We start from the raw sequence: 26,600 nt of genomic DNA, 5'->3' as shown, positions 1-26,600 counted from the left end.
ACCCATGGCCACCCCCTTTGTCTGTAGGAAGAGAAGTTGTTGAGGGCGAGGAAGAGTTCGGCTAGACGGATGAGGATGTTGGTTGAGGGGGACTAGTTAGGCCTGCGGGTTAGGAAGAAGCGGAGGGCCTTTAGGCCATCTGCATGGGGAATTCAGGTATGTAGGGACTGGACGTCTTTGGTGAAAATAACGTGTTGGGGTGCGGGGAGTTGGAAGTTCTGGAGGAGGTGGAGGGCATGGGTGATGTCACGGACGTAGGTAGCGAGTCCCTGGAGCACAGGGGAGAAAATGGAGTCCAGATAGGTGGAGATGAGTTCGGTGGGGCAAGAGCAGGCGGAGACAATGGGTCGACCAGGGCAGTTGGGTTTGTGGATTCTTGCCCCACCGCCTTGATTAGCAAGGCGATGGAGCAAGAACAGTTAACTATCAATCTTGATTCTCAGACAAGGCAAATTGATTCCAACTGATCAAGGAGTGCAGCAGATTCCAGGCATCTGCATGACCCCGCCATTTGGAAAAGGGTGCAATGCTTTCAGCATGTGCAAATTATTACAATGGCAGCCCAGCTGATGATCTTAAATTTGCTTTCCAGTGAAAACTCCTAACACTCGATTAATAAATGAGTTCCAATAGCAGAATCACATCAAATGGTTGATATACTTTTGAGGTTTGATGGCATGGGCTGGTTGAGCACAAGCTACATGTGCCAGCTTTGAATGATCAATAAGAAACGTTGTTTGTTATTGTAGAATAATAGAATCATAGAATCTCTGCAGTGTTGAAACAGGCCATTTGGCTTATCGAGTCCTCACCGACCATCCAAAGAGCATCCTACCTTGTCCTTGCATTTCCCTCCCTCGACACTATGGACACTTTAGCATAGCCAATCCACCAAACTTGCATATATTTGGGCTGTGGGAGGAAACCCACACAGATGCAGAGAATGTGCAAACTCCACACATGGTTGTCTGAGGCTAGATTCAAACCAGAGTCCCTGGCACACTGAGGTAGCAGTACTACCCTGAGCCAAAGTGCTGCCAGTCATTGAGATATACTTGGCATGTTGCTACAATGGAACTTGTTTATTACATTACTCTACTCAACTGTGTGTTAGGTAGACTTCTGCTTCCTGCAGTTTTTCATTCTGTGGAGTCGTTAGATTTGGTGAAATCCTAGAATAGTTTTGCTTTAAGCAAGCTACCTCTATTTTGAATTCCTGAGATTAGCTAACTCAACAGAAACCCAGATTAAGTCTGAATCATTCCCATTCTACATGCCTCTGGCATAAACCAGGCACTGCAGATGCTGTTGAGACTTGAGAGCAAAGCACTGTTTGAAGTCAACAGACTTTTCAAACAAAAAGGGATTTGAGGCAAAATTTTATGAACTTTCCATTTTTAAAAGGAGCACTATTGATTAGACTGCTGTTTTGTTGTTTGGACTTGCTTTCCATTAACCTATTTTTTGAGTAAAGGTGCAACCTTTTGGGTGAAAGTTGCAACTGGAACCTGATGGTGCAGGTTAGTATTCTGTACAGAAGCTCAGATCTGATATTTTTCTGCTGTCTCTACAGTCTACTTCCATTGTAATGATTCCTTGTAAGGCAGCTGTTGTAAGTTTGATTAAATTTATTTTGTTTTTCTCTCATTTTTGCCAGTCACCGCACGTCATGGATTGCAGAGTCTCGGTAAAGTTGCCGCTGCTCGGCGCATGCCGCCCCCTGCAAACCTACCAAGTTTAAAAGCGGAAAATAAAGGCAATGACCCCAATATTTCTTTAGTACCAAAAGACGGAACAGGATGGGCAAGCAAGCAAGAATCACAAGACCAAAAGAGGTAAGTATTTTGGCTACATGCACTGCCCTTCAGTGTTATGACTTGCAGCTGTGCCAAGTTCTTATTTACATGATATTAATGCATAATGGTTGACACTCTGTAGCCAGTTTTCAGTACTTTATTTAAGCCCTCCAATTGTATTGGAATTTTACCATTAGCTTATCACCCTTTTGCAAAACGATGAAGGATGTGAATGGGTTTTTCAAGCAGTAAAAGAACTATAAGCCCCATCTGAGGCTGTCTTTATTTGATCAATCCTACTTTCAATCTTATCGCTGTATCTCATTTCCTTCTATCTGTGTGGTGGGAATGAAGTGCCTTTAATGTGTTGGCTGCCTGTCTACATTTTCCTCACCTAAGCAATAATTTTCTAGAATACATTTGCTCCTGACATATAGTAATCTTTTCACTTACACTGCCTCATACATGACCACTTTTGATATAGTGAATCATTAGCTCACATTAGTTATCTCTGTAATGTTGAAAGTTTCATTTACTTATGCTTCAAGTCAAGACACTTCCCACTTTTTACCCGTTCCATCTTTGTTTTTGTGAGCTTGTCTCTTGCTGGTTTCTACAAATATTTTTGGTTAGTCAGTACCAGGAGTCAGACATGTATAAATTTGCAAATGACAAATTTGGGACTTGCATTGAGAAATGCTGCTCTCAAACATCAGTTAACATGTTAAGTGAGCTTCTGTGAAAGCAGTGGAGCTGGAATAGCCTAGGAATCAATTTCTTAGAAGCTATAATGCTACATCTTGGAGTAAGCTTTTTTGCACCAGCAGGAAATAGCAAGTACCTGTTCTGACCGTTTTTTTAACTACTCCTGGAATTTGTCTTGATTTTAGGCTGAAATAGTATTGCAGGTGAAATGGCCACTTGCTCCTTCCCAATCTTCAAAACTTATGTTTGAGCTATGATAAGTTATGATTTCCAGTTTGCTTAATGCCACGTATTTGTTGCTGTTTTTGAAAAATTTACAAACAAAACTCACTGAAGAATTGTGCAGTAATGGGGCAAGCAGTTAGGATTGCCTGAAGTTTTCCTGGCTTTGGGGACCGTAGTGTGTGGACAGACAATCTACCCAGTGTCTGTGATTTGTCTTGTGCAAGCTCCACCTTTTTACACCATTGCCGTTTTGGTCCACCACACAAGCAAATTGAACAATGGAAGGTAATTTTTCTCAAAATGAAACCACTTTGGAGTTCTTTTAAAATGCAGTCCACTGTCTCTGATGCAGCCAGGCTTAATTGGGTCTGAATGGTGCAGCTTTAGATTTTGCAGGTTGGAGTTCAACTACCATCTAACCCAGAGGTGTTATATAACCTGCCTTAAAAAAGGTGGTCAATTTTTTTAGGCTCTTACAGACCAGACCAGACCAAAACCCCCTCAAAACATAAGGTAGGGTCTAGGCTAATTACTTAGTTGAAAGGCAAGTGTCAGGCAAGGCATTCTAGATGCAATTCAGTCAGGCAAACTACCAGATTTGAAGCAAAATGGACTTTTTTCATATACTATATAGTTAAAATACAACAAAAAGAAGAAATTGGGACCACTTAACTCTATTAGAAAATTCAACAGAATAATAGATTTATTTAGCTACTAAACAGTAACTGTTCCAAAAATAGTAACAGCCCATAAACACACCCTTGGCAAAGGCAAATTCAGTAAAATAGACTATCTCATGCAATTCTTCAGTCAAAGAGGAAAAAAACATCGAGAAAATTGTGACCGAGTAAAGCAAGAAGTGATACTACTGAAAACTAAAAACCTTGGGTCAGGAGGAACTTGACCCCACCCATTTCAGGCTGCTTCTATGTTCCAAATTTTAAAAACAAACCCAAGGCCTCAGCTTTTTACTTGCTTTGTATTGAAATATACAGCTCAGCACCCTGCCTCAAAACATCTCAAAAAGGATAAAATGCACTGTTAAGCCACGATTTGGAGGTGCCGGTGTTGTACTGGGGTAGATGATGTCAGAAATCGGACAACAACAGGTTATAGTCCAACGAGTTTATTTGAAATTACACGCTTTTGGAGCGTTGTCCCTTCATCTGATGAAAGCTTGTAATTTCAAATAAATCTGTTGAACTATAACCTGGTGTTGTCTGGTTTCTGACCTCTTAAAGCCATAGCATTGTCAAAGCTCATCGGTTCTCACAAGGCTTCAATGAGATGTCGTAATGGATTAATAAATGCAATAGAGAATGTGGATGCAAAGGACCAGATGTTGAATAGATTGATAGTTGGTTTCAAGAGCGATCCAAATGTGGGAATCAAGTGTAGTTAGTGACAGGTGACACATCTCTTGAACAAGGATCAGTGTGGAGACCACGGCTATTGACTTTTTTTATATTCAGCTGTGGGATGAGGGCATTGCTGGCTAGGCCAGCATTTAATACCCAGAAGGCAGTTAAGAGTGAACCATATTTTGGCAGATCTGGAGTTCGTGCAGGCCTGACTAAGGCGAGCAGTTTTCTTCCCAAAACTAAGCATTAATGAACCAGATGAGTTTTTCCAAAAATCAAATATGGTTTCATGGTCATTAGACTCTTAATTCTAGATTTTTATTGAATTCAAAGTCTGCCATCTGTGTGACAGGACTTGAGCAAGCGTCCCCAGAACATTACTTGGGACTTTGGTTTAGCAAACAAATTAGGATTGTATACATCAAATATACAATTTTGTGGTGTTTCCTCATTATGCAAGATAATTAACAAATGAAATTGAACGCTGATAAATGGAGTCTTGCGTTATGGGAGGAAGATTATGGATGTCACTTATTCCTCAGAAGGTGCCAGTCAGGGTGGGTTAGAGGAATAAATTGATCCAAGAATATAACAACTGCTTATTGCAGGTCAGTAAGGGTGTAACAAAAGCCCAAACACTAGGTGGCTTCTCTCTAGGGATAGACTTGAAAGGAAAACTTAAACCCCTATATCAAATGTTGGTTCGACCAGTGTGCAGCCTTGATCACTATATTAAAATCTACTTTGGAGACCATACAGAGGTGACTTACAGGAAAGTACCAAAAATACTTGGGTATGAGGTATTAGGAAATGATTAATTGAGCTGCATTTGAAAAGAGGGCTTCAATGATCAAAGATAGGAAATTTTAAAATTGAGATAACAAGGTGTAGAGCTGGATGAACACAGCAGGCCAAGCAGCATCAGAGGAGCAGGAAGGCTGACGTTTTGGGCCTTGGGCCTGGACCCTTCTTCACAAATTTCTGAAGAAGGATCTAGGCCTGAAATGTTGGCCTTCCTGCTCCATAGATGCTGCTTGGCCTGCTGTGTTCATCCAGCTCCACACCTTATTATCTCAGATTCTCCAGCATCTGCAGTTCCTACGATCTGAGAGTTTTAAAATTATGAAAGGTTTTGAAAACTTAGGTCTTGAGAGAATATTTCATCTTGTGGGGTACCGCATGACTAGAGACCATCACTGTTAGATAGTCACCAAGAAATCCAGTAGGGAATGCAGAAAAATGTTCTTTAGCCACAGTAGTAAAATTGTTGAACTAGCTGCCACAAGTGGATTAAAGCAAATAGTATGTATGCTTTTAAGGAACAACTGAGCAAGTATATGGAGAAGAAAGTAATTGAGGCTTTATTTGATGCCCACAGTTGGGGAAAGATTTGCAGGTGGAATTTAAATACTGGCCTGGCGTGTGTGTGTGTGTGTGTGTGTGTGTGTGTGTGTGGTCTAGGATAAGATGAAATGTCTTCACTTTGCACAGCCTTTTTGGCAGGACAGTACCATTTGCATCTCCCACCCAAAAAGTAAACCTGTCCTATGGGTTTTCTTCCATCATTTAATAAGGTCAGCCCTACATTTGTCTGTTTCCTAACTACAACTGTTCTCAGTCTCTCTGAGAACACCTGAGGCTAAGCCACTTGTTTAAATCTTGAATGGTGCATTTGATCCTTAGATGAGCTTTTCACCCCTCATTCCTACCATCACTAAGACTGCTTATTTTCAACTCTACTGCCCTAATTGCACCAGTGCTACTTTGTGCATCCCAGTTTTATGCATTGAAATCAAATTATCTATGTTGTCACTGGGCCGTGGGGATGAGTAGGATACACATTCCACAAAAGCAATGTGCAGCTTATCATTTCAAAGCTAAACACCAAGGTACGTTCCTTTTGGCAACAGCAACTCCTCCTCCTCGTCTCGTTTCTCCCCCCCCCCCCCCCCCCCCCCGCTAAGATATGAAGGGCTGGACACTTTGCGATGTCACTGTTCAAACAAGGGGACGTGAATGACTCTCTTGGGGTCATTGTGTACAGCAAAAAATGGCCACAACTGCGGTGAGGGTGAGTGAGTCTCTTTTGGGGATTTAGTATACTGGACTGCTTAAGAGGCCTGTGCCCTGTCTCCAGAGATTCTGCAACGGTGTGGAATCTGTTTGAACCTGGTCTGTTTGTTCATCACCAATCCTTGCTGCTGGGTCACTGCTGCTCTCGGGTCTTAAAAGGATAGACAGTAGATATTTCTATCTATTATATCTCCTCTTGTGACCGCATTTCTGACCCTGACTCTATACATTTTTTTTCCCTTGGCCATTGGTGCACTCTCCAGTGTTGAGTACCTATTTGAATTCATGTTCGATCTTGGTAACCATAATTTAGACCTTGGCTGATCCCCCTTTTAATGGTGTATTTTCTGTTTCTCCTTCCTCTACAATTTTGAGTGATAAAGTCTGTGGTGGATGAAAACTTGGACTCAGTACTTCAACATTGTCCTTCATTAATTTCAGTACCGATGCATCGACAGCTCAGCAGCCGGAATTGCAGCTGCCGCCGGCTTCACAGACGTCTGGCTCCAGTCAGCCGAAACGTCCAGCAGCAGCAACAGCAGTGGTAGCAGCTCCACAGGAGGTGGGTGGTACTTGTGATTTGAGTTTGTGATTGTATTAGTTTGTGGCTATTGTCGAGACTGCCAGTAAGCATATTTAGTATTTTTGTTTTGCCATACATCAGGGATGTTCTTCCCCTCACGGTCTTCTCACTATTCCTTTCCTCTTCCCTGCAAGCCACCCAACCGCGAAATAGTTGGTTTGTGGATCTGATGATTACTGATTCAAGCCCAGCCCAGACTGACACACTATGGAACAGTGTAGGAGTGCCTCCATCATTGAGGAGGAGGCATCATCCTTTGGATGAAGTGTTGAATTGACAACCCCCCCCGACCCCGCAAAACAAAACTTAGAAATATTTTTGGATGAATGTCAAAGGATTGTAGCTTTGTTTTGCTGGCCAACATTTGGCACAAGATAAGATGAAAACAAGTATGCTGAGAAAAACTGTGTCTCAGTCTCTCTTAAACTCATTTGGGGTGCCAGAGAACTACAGAATTTTCAGTGTTAGACCCTTGTTCAAGAAAAGGTATAAAAAGTCAAGATGACAGGTTGATGAATGAGAGGGGCAAGTGACAAATGAAATTTAATGAATGAAAGAGAGAAATGAAACCGTTAGGCAGCATAAAATAAGTGTGCAAGGAGGTGCAGGAGCAGAGGGACCTGGGTGTAAATATACATAAAACATCGAAGGTGACAGGTAAGATTGAAAGAGCGGTTAACAAAGCATACAACTTCCTGGGTGTTATCATTGAAGGTGAAGAGTGTGCAAGCAGTGAAGTTACTAGATTTGCATTAAACTTTGTTTCATTCTTAACTGGAGTATGTTGCCAAAAAAACCAAAGAACTGCAGATGTTGGAAGTCAGAAACAAAAACAAATTTGCTGGAAAAAGACAGCAGGTCTGGCAGCATCTACGGAGAAAAGGCAGAGTTAATGTTTTGGGTTGAGTAAACAACTTTTGGAACAGCTGTTGTATGTTGTCCATTTCTAAACATTGCACTTTAAGAAGGATGGTGTGGGAGCAGAAAAAGATTCATGGGAATGGTTCCTAGGATGAGAAATTTCAGTTTTTGCTGTTGGATTGGAAGAGTTGAGACTGTGTGTGTTTTTCTTGCTAAAATAAGGTTGAAAGAAAATTGGATCAGAGATAATGGGGACTGCTGATGTTGGAGAATCAGAGATAACAAAGTGTGAAGCTGGATGAACACAGGCCAAGCAGCATCAGAGGAGCACAATCCTATTTCAAAAGATATATCTTAATGCGACTTTTAGTTTGTGTTTCTGAATAGTTGCTGACAGAATTGCTTCATTATTTGCCAAGCAATGCCAAAGGATGCACTATGGTATTAGCATTGCACATACACAACTGGGCTTTTTTAAACTTAGATTGTACGTAATCTAATTTATTTAATTTTTTAAAATGTTGTTTACGTTTGCTAAATCCATACTAAATGGCTGCAGATCTTTGTGAACTTTCATAGATTTTTTTTTCCGCACTTGGCCTATGTTGTGTCTATATACTGCCTTAAAGTTTCTTCTTTTACAAAAAAAATGTTTACCTCTTCCCTTTTTAAGACCGTGTCCTTTATTTTTGCTTCCGTCTTGGGGACAGCGCACTGAGATTTTATCTGAGTCTGGAGATGTGGCTTATAGAAAGACCTGGAGACGTTAGCATTTTTTTTGTTGTTTTGGAGGAAGCAGGAGATTAAGTAGGGTTAATAAAGATAAATTGATCTTATCACCATGGAAACAACAGGTGGACCATAAAAATATAATAGAATGTCTAAAGGTGTCAAGGGGAAGCAAGATGTTTGTTTACAGAATGAATTATGCGGACTTGGAGTTTGCTGAATGTAGATTGATTGACTGACTGACTGACTGACTGGTAACTTACAAAATTGAATTGGAGATGTATTGAAGAGAAGAATTGCAGGGAGCTGGTGGATTGTACCAGCTCTTTTCTCCTGAGACCGTGGGCTTAAAGGGTGTTCCCTATATTGTAAAATCCCCAAATGGGCCATCGATATCTTTCATGCTTCTTCCCAAGCCCCAGTCTAAATATTGTAACTGCATCTTTGGATATCTGACGAACTATCTCTTTAGCTTGCGAGCAAATGATGTGTCTATTCCAAGGCATGTTGAAAGCACTTGCTGACCAAACAACAAAATTTCTGGTGGTCAATTGCCTATTTATTTCTGTTAATTACAGGCCACCCCTTCAGTACAAAGCGGAACAAAATCATGGGCACAGGCGAGTGTTACACATGGTGCACAAGGAGATGGTGAGTTTAAATCAACCTGTCAAAATAGAGCTTGCAAAGGGAACGATTCAGTTCAACTGGAATCATGACAGTCTGCAGTACATTTCTGCAGTATGTTAAATATTCCAATTTTCAATTGACAGTATTTGGAATTGAGAATTAAATATTTCACTTTATTAACTCATTTGATGACATCTGATTTCAGCTGACTTGCTCCGCTCGGTTATTGGCAAAGGTTGGCAATAGCGCTGTAGCCTTGAAGTGTGCCTGTGTGCTTATGAAAATTTCTTCTGTTTCCACCTTCGTTACCTTGTTTTGTGTTCTCAGCAGATTGCACGACAGGCCTTTTGCCCATGTACAGATAGGTTAAGTTAAGCTAGGGTTTGTGCCTACACCAGTAAAATTGATTCTGAGAATAATGAAGGACATGTAGTTTCATTGGGGTTTGGATTTAAACTAGACACCAATGATAGATGAAAAGATATTTGAGTGTAGAATTCTGAAATGAGGTGCTGGCAGTGAAATACTTGCCAGTTTGACACCTTGGTCTGGCACAGGATTGTGAAATGCACAGCAGTTTTCTAGTTTTCTTCGCAAACTCAGGTCTGTTTTGTCTTGGACCACTTTTTCCACTATCCTTGGCCACTCTTGAGTAAGGTAGAAGATTGGCACAGACTTTATCAGATGGCTATGAACCTTGGCCCTAGAAGTAAACAGTCTTAAGTCACTGTCCAATTCAAGAATTGAAAGAGTGTTTCATACAGCTTGTGCATCTTAATATTTCTTTTAAGCTGGAAATAATAACTGAAATAATCTGATCAGAGACGCTATTGTGATGTCAGTGTTGTGACCTGATTGGTTGGTTTTATTATAGTGGCTATGTTGCTTGGTGTTAAGGTGAGTACTCGTTTTTTTGAAATAACTACCTTTACAGTAAAATAAATGTAATTTCATGGACTTATTCAAAAAGTGTATCTATCAGGAAAGTCTGACCTCATAGGTTTATGTATGAGAAACAAAAGGGGCAAAAGGAATTAGGGGTTGTATGTGGACCCCAAAACTGCATAAAGCAGGAAATTAGAGGTGCATGCAATAGAGAGAGATATTTGTAATTGACTTTTATCTGTATAGAGATTGGGGGAAAATCAGACTAGTGATTATACAGCAGAGGAGGAATTCCTGGAGTATATATAGGATGGTTTTCTAGACAAATATATTGAGAAACTAACGAGAGAACAGGCCATCCTAGACTGGGTATTATGCAATGAGCATGGAAGAGTTTGACAATCTAGCTGAGGACCGTTGGGAATGAGGAACCATAATATAGAATTTTCCACCAGGATGAAGTGAGTTAGTTGATTCTGTGAGTAGGATCCAAGAGTGCACGAGTGAACTGCAACAATTGTTCATTCTTAAGCTAAATATCTTCACGGTGAAAGGCAAATTGTAATGGTGAACAAAGGAATGGCTGACTAATTAAATACCCTGGCCCTGTACTCATTAAAGGAGGACGCAGAAATACTGGGAATCACAGCGTTTAGTGAGAGGGAGATACTGAAGGCAATCTCCGTTCGTAAGGAAATGGTGTAGGGGAATTTGATAGGATTCAAGGTTGATAAATCCCTTGGTCTTGATAACCTACATTCCAGGTACTTTAAGTGACCCTAGAAATAGTAGATATATTGGTCATCTTCCAAGATTCTGTACTCACTATACCCAGTATTTAAGAAGGCAGGCAGAAAGCAAACCAGGAATTTATAGACCAGTCAACCTGTATTCAATAATGGACAAAATGCTAGATTCCATTATAAAAGGATTAAGAGCTGAGCACTGATCAGCTGATCATTGTGGGTTTACAAAAGAGAAATCATGCTTGACAAATCTACCGGATTTCTTTGATGTAACTAGTAGAATTGATTACGAAAGCCAGTGGATGTGGTTTATTTGGACTTTTAGAAGGCTTTTGACAAAGTCCAGCAAAAGAATTAGTATGTAAAATTACAGCGCATGGAGTGGGCTTAATGTACTGAGATGGTTAGAGAACTGGTTGGCAGATAAAAAGCAAAGGGTAGGAATAAACAGGTCTTTTTCAAAATGGAAGAAGGTGACTGTTGAAATCTGGCCAGGATCTGTGCCAGGACTCCCGCTATTCACAATCAATAAACGACTGGTTGGGGAAAATAAAAGTAATTTCTCAATTTCCCGGTGAGACAGCTGGATGGGAGGGTGAGCTGTGAGGCGGATGCTGAGCTGTTGCATTTTGGTTTGTACAAACTGACTGAGAAAAGGCATGACAGATAAGGGGATAAATGAGGTTATCCACTTTGATAGTGAAAATAAGAAGGCAGATGATTATCTGGCTCATGAGAGAGAGTAATATACAATGAGACCTGGGTGTCCTCCTACACCAATTGTTAAAAAGTGAGCATGTGGATGCAGAAGGCAGTAAAGAAGGTGCACAGTGTATTGGCCTTCATAGCAAGAGGATCTGAGGCTAGAAGCACGGGTATCTTGCTGCAGTTATGAAGGGCTGTTGTGAGACCACACATGGGATATTTGTCCAATTTTTGTCTCCTTTTCTGCTCTTGCTATAGACGGAGTGTAGCGAAGGTTTACCAGACTGATTTCCTGGAATGACAGAACTGACGTGAGGACAGGTTGAATTGGTTAAGATTCTGTTTGGAGTTGGAAGAATGATGGAGGAAGTCATTAAACCTATAAAATTCTAACAGAACTAGATTGGGTAGTTAGAAGGATATTCCTGATACCAGGGAGTCTCGAAGCGGGGTCGCAGTCTGAGGATAGAGCTGTACTGGTTAGGACTGAGATGGGGTGTAATCCTTTGCCCAGAATGGTGAGCCTGTAGTATTTGCTACTATAGAAAACTGTCCAGGCCAAAACATTTTGAGATTAAAGGATACAGATGGAAAGCAGGAACATGCTGTTGCATTGGATGGTCAGCCATGGATTATAATGATGGAGCAGGCTTGAAGGGCTGAATAGCCTAAGTCTCCTGTTTTGTATTTCCAAGGAAGTTGTTAGCTAGCCCATCTAATATTAAGATCTGCCCCCTACATTGATGCTGTTTGTCCAAAATAATATAAAGTTGCCCAACTTCAGTTCAGAGTATCAAATGCTGGTTTGAAGCCTCCATCTTCAAATACTACTAAAGATAATGTAGGAGACATGTTGTTTGAGACTTGAAACTGGTACTTGCATTTTCTGAGACCGGTACGATTTATGCTTGTGACGTGTCTACTTGGCTTATTCTCCTCTGGCTCGATTCAGGCACGAGATTGAGACTTGCAGCGTGATCTGGTTGATGCATGTTGTGTACACAAGATGACTCCTGTATTAATTGGTATTCTGGTCCTTCAGAAAATAAGTTAAGGTGTGACCTCGCCTTTGGATGTTTTAAGATTCCCCAGCACTATTTCATGACCAAAGAACTTTTCCTGTATCTTGGCCAGTATTTCTTCCCCCCTCAAGTCTGAACCAAAAAGTGAATTAATTGCTTGTCTCATTGCTATTTGTGGAACATTGTTAGCATAGCATGGCATATGGATATTTCGTCATGCAAAGAATCCACTGCCTGAAAAAGTCGTGAAAGCCGACTCAATTTGTTTCAAAAGATAAATGGATAAAAAGTTGGAGAGAAATTGTCAAAACACTCGGGCAGAGAACAGTGAAGTGAAAGTATTTAGACATCTCTAATATAGAAATATGAGGCTGGCGTAATGGGCCGGATGGTTGCCTCCTGTGCGGCAGCATTGTGATTCGTGATTCTTTGAAATAATGAAATAAATCGTTGTATGGAAAACTTTGCAAGGGGCTACTTTAATGTTAGTTTGTGGAAGTTTGCTATTGGATGGACTTGTTTTTTTAAAAAGTGAAAACCTCTTGCATTCAGGTGGAAAGGGATCAAACCAACAGTCGCCATTCTCTCGCGAGGAATTTCCAACCCTGCAAGCGGCTGGAGATCAGGACAAAGTTGGCAGAGAAAGGGACATTGCAGATCAGTCGTATGGGCCAGGACCAAGCCTCCGCCCTCAAAGTAAGCATTTCTCCTCCATTGCACGTGATTTTGCTTTTTGGATTTTTTTTAAAGTTTAAAGTATGGCTACATTAAAGCTCTGCATTTTTTTTAAAGAAACTAGTTGGTCATATAGAATCAAAATGCTGCTTTTTCCATGGATGTCAATGTTTTGTTTCTTTTGCTTTATAATATGAGATGAGGTAGTTTGGGAAGCCAAAAAAAAAGCAAGTGGGTGTTCTCCAGCTGTGAAATGAAAGTCGGTGTTTTCTTATGCAATTCAAATTACAGAGAGGATCATTTATCCCAGGAGGAAATTGAAATTTGAGACTTTCTCCTTCCCATGTAGTTGAGGCTCTTGGATCACTCAAACCTTCAAAACTGAACCTCATCTTGCTAATCAAGGGAGTTGTAGAACTAGGGGAGTGAATGAAGCCAAGATACAGATGATTGTTTGGAAAAGACTCCAGAGCTGAATGATCTACCTACATTAGATTTATTTGTGATCATTGGTAAGTGAGGTTTTTATGCCAGTCTGTCTAACTATGTTGCTCTAGAGATGTACAAACGATGGATGCCCATACAGAAGCGACAAATTGGACATTGTCCATCTTTGCACAGACTGGGGCTGGTTCTAAAGAGTGCGAAGGAACCAGAGCTAGTGAAAGAGACCAGCTGGTGTCTCATACAGATGCAGTTGGCTGAATGCTCTGCTGCTGTACTGTAAAATTCTACGAAAGGAACTTCTATTGTAAAAGTTTAGATTCTCCTCTATTAATTTTCTGCAGCATTTAGATTTTGATCTAGATCAGGCTTTTGCCATGAGTTTCTTACAAGGAGTCTTTGGAAATAGGAGTGACACTGGTGAGAATTATTGTCGATCTTTAATTGCCAGTGGAAGGTCTGGGTTAGGGTATCGTCCTAAGTGGGTCATTTTGATATTTTCAGATATTGAGTTTGAGTATTTCAAGATTTTCACCTGAACATTTTAATATTTATTGTATTAATACATTGTGATAGTCTGAACTCAACTGGCTGCCTTCATACAATAGCATTTTTCACTTTTAAAAGACATTACGCACCAGAATCCTCAAGGAAACTGATAACATACAGTACCATCAAATTGACAAGTAAGAATGACTTGGGTTTTGATGCAGACAGTTCATTCAAACATAGCTGTGAGCTACAATGGAAACATTAATGCATTTTTCTGCTTTGCAGCTGTTGTGTCCTGTATATTTCAAACATCGTTTTGACTTTGAACTTTATTTGCATTTGACCACACCAAGGTTATAATGTCTGTGTGTACTTCTGAAAACTTGGGTCAGGTTGCCTTTGTTTCAAGGGGTGTTTGTTAAGCATGAATCTCTTTCAGAAGTGAATCATGACTGCTTTGAAAGCAAGGACTGTGATCTTCAGAGGAAGGCATTGTAAAGACACCTGAAATTACAGTTTCTGCCAAGCTGAATAACGGATGCGGTGCACAAATTGTTGTCAGTTAGGGGTGGTGGAGAGAGAAGGTTATTCTAAAGATCATCAAATTTCATGCACTTTCTCTTGTTGGCTTCCTTTTATGCCTTGATAAAAAGGTATTGATGTAGCTGCACTGATGATACAACTTTTAAAGCTGAGGTAACAAGTGGTTTAAGCATTCTCTTTGCTGTTGCTGGGTTTAGCTAAGCAGCTAAGAAAGGTGCCGTTATGAAACGTCAGCTTTTGTGCTCCTGAGATGCTGCTTGGCCTGCTCATCCAGCTCCACACTGTTATCTTGGATTCTCCAGCATCTGCAGTTCCCGCTATCACAGATAAAAGAAGTGAATTGTAAGAAGGACATAAAGAGCCGACAAAAGGAACTCTGATCGTCTGAATGGAGAAAAGATTGACAGATAGTGGGATGTCGGAAAATATGAATTTGTCCAGTTTGGCAGGAAAAACAATGAAACAGCATATTATCTAAAATGAGAGATTGCAAATCCTGTGCTCCAGGGGGATCTGGGTTCAAAAAAAATTTGTATGCAGTTACTGCAAATGATTTAGGAAGACAAGTGGAATGTTGTCACCTGATCTGAGGGATAATGGCCCTTTTAAAAGTAGGGGGATTCTGCTGCTTTGTTTAGGGTATTGTTCAGACTGTATCCAGTTTTTAGTTTCATTTTAGGAAAGAGTATAACTTCAGTAGAGTTGTAGTCATGCAGTCAGAGCACGAGATGCTTTTGGCCTAATTGGGTCTGTGCTGACCTATCCATGCTAATCCCATTTTCCAGCACTTGGCCCAAAATCTTGAATTAGAAGCAGTGCAGAGAAGATTCACCCAGATCCTTCTGGGATGAAGAGATTCCTTTTTGGAAGGAAAGAAAATGAGTTGAAAAGGCTGATCCATATCCATTGGAGCTTAAAAGAATGAAAGGTGATCTTATTGAAACGCACAGCCCCAAGGGAACTTAAAGTGGTGACAAAAAAATGCTGCCTTGTGTGGGGATAGACTCCCATTTAAAATGAAAATAGTGTTTTGAGGGTTGTGATAACGTTCTTGCTTTTTTTTTCCTCTCATAGATGTGACCAGCTGGAGGGAGGGTGGTGGGCGGAATTTGGGTGCTCCGGGTGGCTCTTTGATCGAGGGGGAAACCAAAGAGCTAAGCCCAGAAGAAGCAGCAAGCTCTACAGCATCCTCAGCCGACCAGAAGGTGACTGCAAGGATGGCCGAACAACCACCTAGACCAGGGGTCGGTGTACCACAACAGGCAGTTCCCCAACCGTACCCTCCACCATTTAGGGGGATGATGCCAGCTTTCGTAAGTAGCTGAGAATTGGTGGGCAAAGGAGATCGTAGGAAAACTTGCAGCTGAAAGTAGTTCACATAAAATGCTAATCTGTTTTGAAAACTAATATGGTGAACTTTTTCCAGTAATTAATGGGTGCTAACCGTATTCCATTGCTTCACAATGTATCCCCCATTTAAAACTAAAACCCTCCCCTTGAAGACTAGATTTGACTGACAATTCCAGCTGTATCATTTAAGATCCAGTTTATAGTTAGTGACAACATTCCCATAGCAAATGACATCACTGTTAAGCATCTCAGCATTTTTGCATGTGATGGAAACCTTGCAAAATTTTGCAATCAGTCTACAAAAGCAGTGCTGACCAGAACTCCTTTACAAGATCACCATGGGTCATCAGTCAGATTGTTACTCGAAGCCACAGCACTGTGGCTATCGCAGTTGTATGATAGTGAAAAGGAGGTGGCGGGTTAAATGATAATGTAATGGTTTGAAAGGAATACCGTTGATATACTTATATTCTTTGCCACAGATAAACCACCATAGCCATCCTTGAGGCAACAGCAGTTCACAATTTAAGTTCTAGTAGATTAAGTTATAATGTTGCCTTTTTGCTCAAGTTTATTTCTAAAACATTACCACTTTTAATTGAAACCTATTGACGACAACAAGAAGCTTGGAAGGCTTAGCTTACTGCAAGAAGTTGAAGTTTGATGACAGGCTTGAATTCAAGAGTTTGTAGATTGCAAGAAAGAAAGGCTGGAGAGTTATGATTTTGGACAGGTGCCATTGCACATGTTTCTGCCTGTGCAAAACATCTTAGCAGTTAAATTGATTCAGTTTTTTCAGATGTGTACGCAGATGTATGTGGATTGTTATGTGTTCATTTTTTGACTGAATTGTGTAAAAGGTCAGAGCAGCTGGCGATCAGCTCTAATTACTCCACACAAAGGAACAATTTTGTCAGTTGTGACCAGTTTATTCATTTGATCCAGCTCCTCTGTGGCTGACCAAAACTTAATCATGCTGGCATGAGGCTAAGTGCTGTGCCCCAGCAATCTATCGTTGCAGTTTTGAATCACCCATGAGTTGGCTTGATTCAGTTCATAGTAGGACAAAATGCTGTCAATTCAAGCCTCACTTTGGAAATTGAACACTGATGTATCAGCATATGACTGAGGGAATGCTACTTCATGAAAAATGCAATGCTGTGACAATTCAGATGAACATTTTAAATATTTTGGTACTCGTTTAAAGGAGAGCAGAAAGTTCTGACACTGAAATCATATTCCTGCTTTGAAGCTATTAGAAACAATTAACCTGTGCACTTTTTTCATCAAAATGTCCGGGTTTGCATCTAAAACAATAACTGCATTTCAGTTTTAGTGCAGCTGTAGAATTCTGACTTGTCTCTGAGTCATGACAAAGACTATAAAATACATGACTTTTAGTAGTTCAAAGAAAAAAGTAGTAGTTACCTTATTAACTAGCCTGGCTTGAAAATCAAATAGTTGCTTAGCCCACTTTCCTTGACCCCTCTGTCATTTTGCTGTTTTCAGATGTATTCCCCATATTGTGGTTTACCGTTTCCTACGCCTTATGGACCACAGGGACCATACAGATACCCACCACCCGATGCCAGCAAGTAAGTTATTTTCTCCTGAGTGGTAATTTGTAGTTGCAAGTCAAAGTCAGTACTTGCAATTTTGATACTTTTTAGAAGCTGGTATTAGACTTGCTTTGATCAGAGCACTGCTGTGTTTGAGCCAGAAAGTTAATGTGCTCAGATCCCAATCTAGAGACTTGAATGCCTCACAAATGTAGTTTGTTGCGAAATGCCCCAAGGCATTTCCTTCAAAAATCGGAAAAATGGGCATTGGGTTTTTCTCAATCCTCTTTTGTGGACCTGAATACAATAGTGTGTGCACCTCAAAAGTGCTTCATTGGTCCCTTGTGATATCTTGAAAGGTACCTTCCAAGTTTGTTCTCTACTGACTTGATTTGGCACCTTATTGCAATATTAATTTTCTAATCCAAAATTATCGTAACACTGAACTTGTAGAGTTTTCTTGACACATCGTGCATCGTTGTCATTTAACCATCATTTCATGGGCAGCATTTCTTGCAAAGAACACTGGAAGAGATGCCTATCATTGGGACAAGTGTGTGGGAATGAGGTGGCAAAGCAAAACGGATTCTAGTTTTTTTTGTCTTAAATTTGGGATATATCATGGCTCTGATTTGCCTTTTGGGAAATGTATAGGATTGGATGCAAAGCTGGCAGGTAATTTTTCTCTTCGTTAAAGTCAATGGTAGCATTCGGCATCATATAAATCTTTCATGGCCTGCCCAATTTGAAATGCCCCATTGTTTTTGTATCCTTTCTGTACCTGCTTCTCACCTACAAAAAAAGACTTTTTCTCATTTGTCCATAGAGTTTACAACAAAAGAGGGCCTTTATGCCAGTGTGTTTTTTTTAAAAAAACAAAACAATTGCAGATGCTGGAAATTTGAATCAAAAACAGAAATTGCTGAAAAATCTCAGCAGGCCTGGCAGCAACTGTGGAGACAATCAGAGTTAATGTTTTAGGGCCAATGATGCCCCCCCGCCCACCACCCAAACCCCCAGCCCCACTTCAGAGCTAATTGTTGCTAGAAAAAAGTTATGTTTATGTTCTTTGCAGTTTGCCATGCCTCCTGCTTTGGAAAAATGGCTTGTTTCAAGCTTCCATTTGGCATGTTTTATGTCTGGCTGTTATGAGAAGGAAAATTAAATAGTTCAATAGACATATACAACAGTTGGCAAGATATTCAGCCATATAGACAAGGAACACCAGAGAGAGCAGAAAAGTTAAAAACCAAAAGAACTGCGGACACTGTAAATCAGGAACAAAAACAAAGATGCTGGAAAAGCTCAGCAAGTTTGGTGACTCTTTGACAGAGCAGAAAAGTTACTTGGTCAGCTGAGGGGGGATTCCCAACCTTTGATTAAATGTGGATGAGCAGTAGGCAGGGCATATTGCAATTGGGCGGGGGTTGAAGCCAAATTGAAAATGATGGTTGATCATTTTCACGTTGACCAAGATTGTGTTGACCCCACAGACCAAAGGAGAAGAGACTTAGCAAACCCTGGGTTCAGTCTCTGTCAGCTGTGCTTCAGGGTAGCCTGGCTTACTTTCTGCTGTGAGAAATGCTCCTGAATGGAGGAGGATTTCATCTTGGAGGCAGACTCTTGATTTGTCAAACCTATGGCATAGGAACAGGCTGTCTGGCCCACTATGTCTATTGCCAGTCATACTGCTATTCTAAACTAATCCTATTAGCGAGTTTTGAGAAGATTTGTAGCTCGGGTTGAGGTTCTGGATGTGAGTTTACTCGCTGAGCTGGAAGATACGTTTTGTCACCATTCTAGGTAGCATCATCAGTGAGCCTCCGACGAAGCGCTGGTGTTATGTCCCGCTTTCTATTTATCTGGTTAGGTTTCCTCGGGTTGGTGATGTCATTTCCTAATCTACCATCCCCTGAGGAAAAAGAACAGGAAATGACATCACCAACCCAAGGAAACCTAACCAGATAAATAGAAAGTGGGACATAACACCAGCGCTTCGTCGGAGGCTCACTGATGTTACCTAAAATGGTGACGAAACGTCTGAAAACTAACCTTCCAGCTCAGCGAGCAAACTCACATCCAGAACTAATCCTATTGGCATTCATATGGTCCATTTCCCTTTGTTTCTTGCATGTCTAAGTGCCTCTTAAACATTCGTATCTGCTTCCAGCACTTCTGGCAGTGTGATCCAGGCTCCTGTACTCTTGAACACACTTTTTCCCCCCTTCTCACCTTAAATCTATGCCTTCTGGTAGTTGACGTTTCCAGCCTGTGAAAAAGACTTTGGCTATCCACTCTATCCATACCTTTCAAATTTATATTCTTGTATCAGGTCACCTCTCAGACTCTGATACTGGAGCGAAAACATTCCAAGTTTGTCTAACCTCTCCTTACAACCAATACATGCCAATCCAGGCAATATCCTAGTAAACCTTTTTCACCTTCTCCAAAGCCTCCATGACCTTTCTGTAGTGTGGTGACTTGGAGTCCCCACAATACTCATGTGGCCAAACTAAAGTTTTATACAGCTGTAACAGGATTTGGAAATGTTATGCTCAATGCCCCACTGATGAGGGCAAAGATACCATATTCCTCCGCTGTCCTGTTTCCCACTTGTGTTGCCCCTTTCAGGGAGCTAGGGATTTGGACCTCAAGACCCCTTGGTGTATCAGAGCTCCTGTGGGCCCTACCGCTTACTGAGTTTCCTTTTGCATTTGTACTCGCAAAAAGCATCACCTCTCATTTGTGCGGATTAAACTCCAATTGCCATTTCTTTGCCCAACTTTCCAAATGATTTTTATCCTGCTGTATTCTTTGATAACTTTCCTTACTATCTACAACTCTGTAGACGGCACAGAAAATTGGCAAACCTGCTCGTCAGACCACCTGCATCTAAATCATATTACAAAGGCCCCAACACTGATCCTTATAAGAGCACCTCTGGTCCCAGACCTCCAGTCGGAAAATTGCCTCTCACAGTTACCCTCTCTGCTATGTCCAAGCTAATTTTGTATCTGCTTACCAATTCCCTTTGGGGTCCCATCTGATTTAATCTTCTGGACCAGCCTATCTTGGAAGGATTTTGTTAAATGCTTTAAAACCCATGTAGAAAACACACATTGCTCTACTTTCGTTAATAATATTGGCCACTTGCTCAAAAAATTCAAGACCTCCTCTTATGCCCAGAGCTATACTGACTGACCCTAATAAGTCTGTTCTTTTCCACGTGTGGGTAAATCTTGTCCTTAATGTTCTCCAGTAACTTCTATTGTAAAGCTCACTGTCCTATAATTTCCTGAATTATCCCTGTTCCTGCCCTTAAAAGAACACCATTGGCTTTTCTCCAGCCTTCTGGACCCTCATATGTGGCTAAAGAGGATACAAAGATTTGTCAAGGCTCCAGAAATTTCCTGTCTTGTGGGTTGGGGATCAGTGGTCAAGAGACTGGCAAATGGGAATGTGGCTGAAGGGACCTGCCTGAGCCCAGAGGAGATGGTCAGAAGCCAAAACCTTTGCTCTTTGTTCAGCCATGTTTGGACCCAAGATGGTGCGGGTTTAGACATTTTACCTGATATGGATAGAGCTTGAGATTAACCACAATCAGAAATCATACAAATACTTGCATGTAAGGAATAGCCTTTTTATAATACCCCGGCACCTTGTCTAATTTCAGGCACTGTTCTTCAGGAAGAACATGAAGACTTTTAAATAAAGAGGTTTTAAGAGTGGTACTTGGGATGATGAGCTTAAGTAACAGTGTTAGATTGTAGAAGCTGAGCCTTGGTGTAGAGAAGGTAGAGAGGAAATTTATTAGTGGTTTTAAAAGTCATGATGAGTCTGGATAAAGTATGAAATGATAAATTGTTCCAATGGCAGAAAGCCCAAGAACCATGGGGCACCAATTTGAAGTGATTGTCAAAACAACAACAGTAAGAGTATTTTTTTCCTGGCTACAAATGGTCAGAATTTGCCTGAGAATGAGATGGGAGCAAATTCGAAGAGGCCTTCAGTGGGGAACTAAATAAGCATATGAACACAAAATTAACAGTGCTTTCAACAGGAAGGTATTCACACGAGCAGTATCAATGCAAAATTTGACATCTGTGTATGTGAGGGATTAGGTCAGATGAACAAAAACTTTGCTCCATGTATCTTGTATCAATTTAAAGGAAGGTAGATGTTGAAGGTAGTCATGTGCGTAAGTGAGATCCTAGATCTTGTGATCTCAGCAGCTGAGGGCTCAATTTCAAATGACAGAAAAATTTAAATTGGGAAAAGATCACTGCAGTAAGGTACTGGAAAATCAGTAGCTTGTGTACTTGGGCACCATGTTCCGGCATCTCTCACCAATTAAAATGAAAGAGGAGAGCTGGAAACGAACCTCCTTTCATGGGGAAGATCTTGAATACAGCTTTTGTGGCTTTGAACTGAACTCATTTACTTTGCTTTGCCTTTACCACATATAAAACAATAGCACCTTTGTGTACAATTCTTCATAGATTTCCTCGTGTACCAGGACCTCGACTTCCTCCGCATCCAACGCGGATGTCCGAAGCAGTGAAAAGACCCTCCATCCTCAAACAGGACGACTTGAAAGAGTTTGATGAGCTTGAAAATGAGACTGATGATGGATGGGCTGGTAAATCTATAAGGGCTGGGAGAACATCTCCTATTGTGACCTTTCTTATTTTAATTTTTCAGCTACCAGAAAGTCTCTGGGAATTACTTTCACACCAAGCAAGTGTTTTAAATTTGTATGCTGTTGGGACATGGCACTGAGACAAACAGCAACATAACTTCGTTATTGTGGAGTTTTGGAAATATAAATAGTATCAACCAAAAAGGACTTGTGATTTTAACCAGTTGTGTTACTTCTCAAATCTTGCTGTCTTTGTGCTCTTCTGCTCTACCCCACCCCCCCCCCCCCAAAAAAAAAAGTTGGGTTCGCGGTTACTAGAGAACTGGGAACTAAAGAAAACTTTCTCTTGTATTTGCATAGTTAATGTATCATAATAACTGGAGCAAGTGTATCTCCAAAGAGTGGTGGGGTGGGTACAGAAATTGTTTTACTTTGTGGGTGGGTATTGTGTGGTTCACTGTACTTTTAAACTGTTTTGTTGCTGATCTAGACCAGGGACAATACATCATGGAAGTGGAAATTTGAGCTAGCATTTCACCATTCTGCTTGTTCCACCACTTGTATCTTTACTCTTACAGGAGCACACGAGGAAATAGACTACACAGAAAAGCTAAAATTCAGTGATGATGAAGACGACGATGATGCCGAAAAGGGGAAATCTGAAAACTGGTCAGTGTGAAAAACATTTGTTAATCCCAATAAATGCAAAGAAGTGCAGAATTTGTAGATCAGAATTTTTTGCATCTTTTAAATTCAATTTGTGTTTGTGAGGTCTTGTTTTGAACTTGTGCTCTTGTGATTTTGTAGGGTTTAGCCACATTTTAATAATGTGGAGAAATCCTTTACAAAGGCAAAGCTTCGATTACACTACATTGTACTAAAAGAGGAGAATTCGACTGAGTAATCTAGTCATGATTTCATCAAACATAACTTGTTACCTTAATTTATTCATTTCTTGTGGTTGAGTTTGATTCTTGATTCTTAAAGCCCCGTTTATACAATTGTTAGTTCCACTGTCTGCTCCTCCAGTTTTTCCATTTGCATGTGTTTTATGGCTAATTGCACACCAATTCACTACAGTTGTTTTTCCATATTTGGCTGGGGACTCAACAAAATAATCATTCTAATGCGGTCATCTGATAGATAAATGCTTAGTTATTATTGCCATGATCCAAGTCTGGACAAGGTTGCTCTGTGCATTGATGAAAATAACCATCTTATTCTTTTGTGCAGGGATGGCCAGACAAGTCGACCAGACAGACAGGAGTTGCGTACCTCTGAGAACAAGAAGGATCCCCCCTCAGAGGAGCATTTGTCTGTCAAAGCAGGTCGGGGTGAAGGTCCGATATCTGCTCAGACTGAGTTGGGTCCGCTTGGGCCCCAACCACCCAGAGTTTCTGCGAGCTGGGGTCCTGCTGTGGATCACCAGGTACGTCGCCAAGAGGTCAATATAATTTGCCATTTCTTTTCATGACTGATGTCTGCCTCTGTCGGGTTTCTCTAGTAGCGTGATCTCAGTAAATGAGATGAAAAGGCTTTGTACAATCTGTCGGGTTTTCAATCAAACTAATTTGACAGTCAAATACTGTTGAAGCCCTGTTGAAAGAAACTTTGATTTCCCAAATGATCGTTTCAAAGCCCCCTTGTTTTCGACACTAATTCCAGTATGGAACAATGTTGGTTTCCGAATTCTTGCCGCTAGATAAATACTAAACCGAAAGGCTCATCTATAAAGTGAGGTTGCGTCAGCCAATCAGCCTGTTTCCTGGAGACGGCAGTTTCAAGGCGACAGCTACTACCAGTTGATTTTAAGTTGGCATCCTATCAGATTGCTGGTGTTGGAATTGTTACAATACTAAGGATGCTTGTTCACATTTGGGCTGGTGTGATTATTGTTAGGGGACATGAAAAATTCTCAACGAAAACTTTTTTTATTTCTGAACTAAATTGGTTTTTAAAACCAAAGTAGCAGTTTTTTTGTTTCACCTCTTGGAATCATTTTGAAGGTAGCTTTTGTAGTCTTGAGGTCCATTGTCAGTTTTCCAGACTAGACTTGACAAATGAGCAGGTGTCACTCTGGGGAACTGGAGAAAATTGGGATTTGCTAGGGCATGCTGATATTGAGGAGCAGTTGCATGCCTCAGATAACATTGTGGTAGATAAGTTCCCAGGGCCTGATGGCATCTATTCCACGATACTGAAGAAGGCAAGGGAGGGGAATGTTGGGGCCTTGACAGGGATCTTTATATCCACTTCAGCCACAAGCAAGCCCAGAAGAGTGGAGAGTAGCCAATATTGATCCTTTAAGAAGGGCAACAGGGGTAATCCAGGACGTTATCGGCTGATGAGCCTTACGTCTGTGGTAAGTAAATTATTGAAGATTCTTGGACAAGATTTACACTCATTTGGAAAATAATGGGTTTATTTAGGGATAGTCAGCATGGCAGGACATGTCCCAAAATTGAGTTTTGAGAAAGTAATGAAAATGATTGGAAGTTGATCAGGGGGCGTTATCTACGTGGACTTACTAAAGTATTTAATAAAGTAGTTCATGGTATGCTGGTGTGGAAGATCAAGTCACATGGAATCCACAGGGAGTTGCTCACAGAGTATGAAATTGGCTTGGTCGTAGAAGATGGGTAGTTGTGGACTCTTTTTTTTGAACTGGAGCTCTGTGACTGGAGATGTTCAGTAAGGATCAGTGCTGGAACCTCTGTTTTTAGGTGTGGGTGGTGGGCGGGGTATTAGACTATAATAAAAATCATATGATTTGGATGAAAATGTAGGTGGTCTAATTAGTAAGTTTTTGTGGAAGACAAATTGGTGAAGTTGTGGATGATCAGGAAAGTTGTCAAGGGATATGACAGACCAACAGTTGGAAAGTTTGCCACACTATGGGAAGGGTTTTAGAGGCTTTGGAGTGGGTGGTAAAGAGGTTTGCCAGGGTGTTGCCTGGATTGGAGCATATTAGCGACAAGGAGAAGTTGGACAAACTTCAAATTGTTTTTGCTAGAATGTCAGAGACTAAAGACGTGACCTGATAGGAGTATGTAACATTGAGAGGCCTGGAGTAGGGTGCAAATGTCAGATAAAAGGGACCATAGACTTAGATGAAAGGAGGAATGCTTCAAGGGAAGTGAGAGGCCACTTTTCAATGCAGAGGGTGGTTGGTGCCTGGGGCGTGCTGCTTGGCGAGGTGTTAGAAGCAGATAAGATAGCAACAATTTAAGAGGCATTCAGACAGATGCATAAACAATGTGTGAGCAAATGGGATCAGTTTAGAATGGCAACAAAATGGGCCTACGGGCCTGTTCCCATTCTATGTTTAAAAACCTTCCATGTGCCAATACTGCGAGCTGATTACATTTCAGCAATTAATCTCAATGATGCCTTAGTGAGGACTGTTATTCTTGGTGGAGATCAGATGGTGTTTAGGATTGATTTTTCAGCTGAGACGCAACCAGACAGCAGTACAAGTGCTGCAATTGACCTCCAGAACTCATTCAGTTGCTTTCTTGTGATCCATACTAGGGAAACAAATGGTATGTGATTCAGTTGTCCACCGGGCAATTTAATAATTTGCTGTCCAGGGTTATAAATGAGTAACCAAAATACTTAAAAGCAAATTGCAGCTGTATTGAACTATATCTTGCTTTTTTTGTTTTTTAAAAAAAATGTGGTAAAGGTCCTTTCTATCTGATGACAACATCAAACACTGTGGGTTCTTTGCAAGTAATTCTATCAGTGTTGCATCTTTTCCTGATTCCTGTACCTGAAATGAATATGATAGATGGAGCTTTACTCCATATCTAAACTCAACCAATATTTCTGGGTGGAAAGTGTAGTGGACCCTTGTAGTGCATGGTCTCGAACTGTTTGATTCTGCCCCACTGTGAATCTGAAATGCAAAGTGTTCGCCCAGCACTAACTTTTTAAGGTAGAAATCCAAGCAAAACTATACTGCTAAAAGTTTAACTTGCCAATGTTCTTTGATTTTGGGGGACAATTATTTCTGCAGATCATAAAAGATTTTGGGTACGTAAGTCTGCCTTTTAATTCTGCCCCTTCTACTTCACTTATCCCTTCCCTACCCTACCCTACCCTACCCTCCCCTCCCCACCTCTCCACCTAACACTTATCACTGGGGTAAAATTCTTAATAGTTTAAACTCAATAACTATGTCTTTTTAGGGTCGAAGGACAGGCATGTGCTCACCTCACGAGCATCAGGTTGCTCAAGGTTCGTACAGCATCTACAGGCAGGCCGCTTCCCCCAGCATGCACCAGGTTTGTAGGGTTAGCAATAGGTTATGGTAGATGACTGATTATTTTGAAGTGGCCAGCATTTTGTTCTGTTAGTGTTCTGGGATAGTGTTGCTATCTCTAACCTCCTGAAACCTGTCAGCTAAAGGTGTAGCTGAGGTGCTTCTGAAATTTCTGGCTGTTCACGGAATAAACTTAATGCTCAGTTTGATTCAAGCAGCCTTGATAATAAATCTCTGTAAAGCCTGATGTTTCAACACACACGGTCTGTGCAAAGGCACCACGCCCTCTGCCTGCAGTCATGCTGTACAACGC

The 26,600-nt window shown here is 40.9% G+C and overlaps 1 protein-coding gene across 11 annotated transcripts in view; it reads left to right on the top strand.

Annotated features, from left to right (window-relative positions):
• LOC125446654 (protein PRRC2C-like) overlaps window positions 1–26,600 on the top strand; it is a 125,967-nt gene that overhangs the window by 51,910 nt on the left and 47,457 nt on the right. For 7 of the 11 annotated variants that reach the window (XM_048520381.2, XM_048520383.2, XM_048520391.2 and 4 more), the window contains exons 3-12: window positions 1,658–1,835; window positions 6,602–6,722; window positions 8,912–8,984; window positions 12,874–13,017; window positions 15,550–15,788; window positions 17,335–17,420; window positions 21,884–22,023; window positions 22,602–22,692; window positions 23,257–23,467; window positions 26,214–26,309. In XM_048520381.2, coding sequence (XP_048376338.1) covers window positions 1,658–1,835; window positions 6,602–6,722; window positions 8,912–8,984; window positions 12,874–13,017; window positions 15,550–15,788; window positions 17,335–17,420; window positions 21,884–22,023; window positions 22,602–22,692; window positions 23,257–23,467; window positions 26,214–26,309 — 1,379 coding nt within the window. The remainder of the gene's footprint in view (window positions 1–1,657; window positions 1,836–6,601; window positions 6,723–8,911; window positions 8,985–12,873; window positions 13,018–15,549; window positions 15,789–17,334; window positions 17,421–21,883; window positions 22,024–22,601; window positions 22,693–23,256; window positions 23,468–26,213; window positions 26,310–26,600) is intronic. The other 4 variants (XM_048520389.2, XM_048520388.2, XM_048520384.2 and 1 more) reach the window with 3 other exon arrangements.

This window comes from Stegostoma tigrinum, chromosome 34, assembly GCF_030684315.1.
Source record: "Stegostoma tigrinum isolate sSteTig4 chromosome 34, sSteTig4.hap1, whole genome shotgun sequence".
NCBI classification, from domain to species: Eukaryota; Metazoa; Chordata; class Chondrichthyes; order Orectolobiformes; family Stegostomatidae; genus Stegostoma; species Stegostoma tigrinum.
This window is presented reverse-complemented; position numbering and strand designations above follow the sequence as displayed.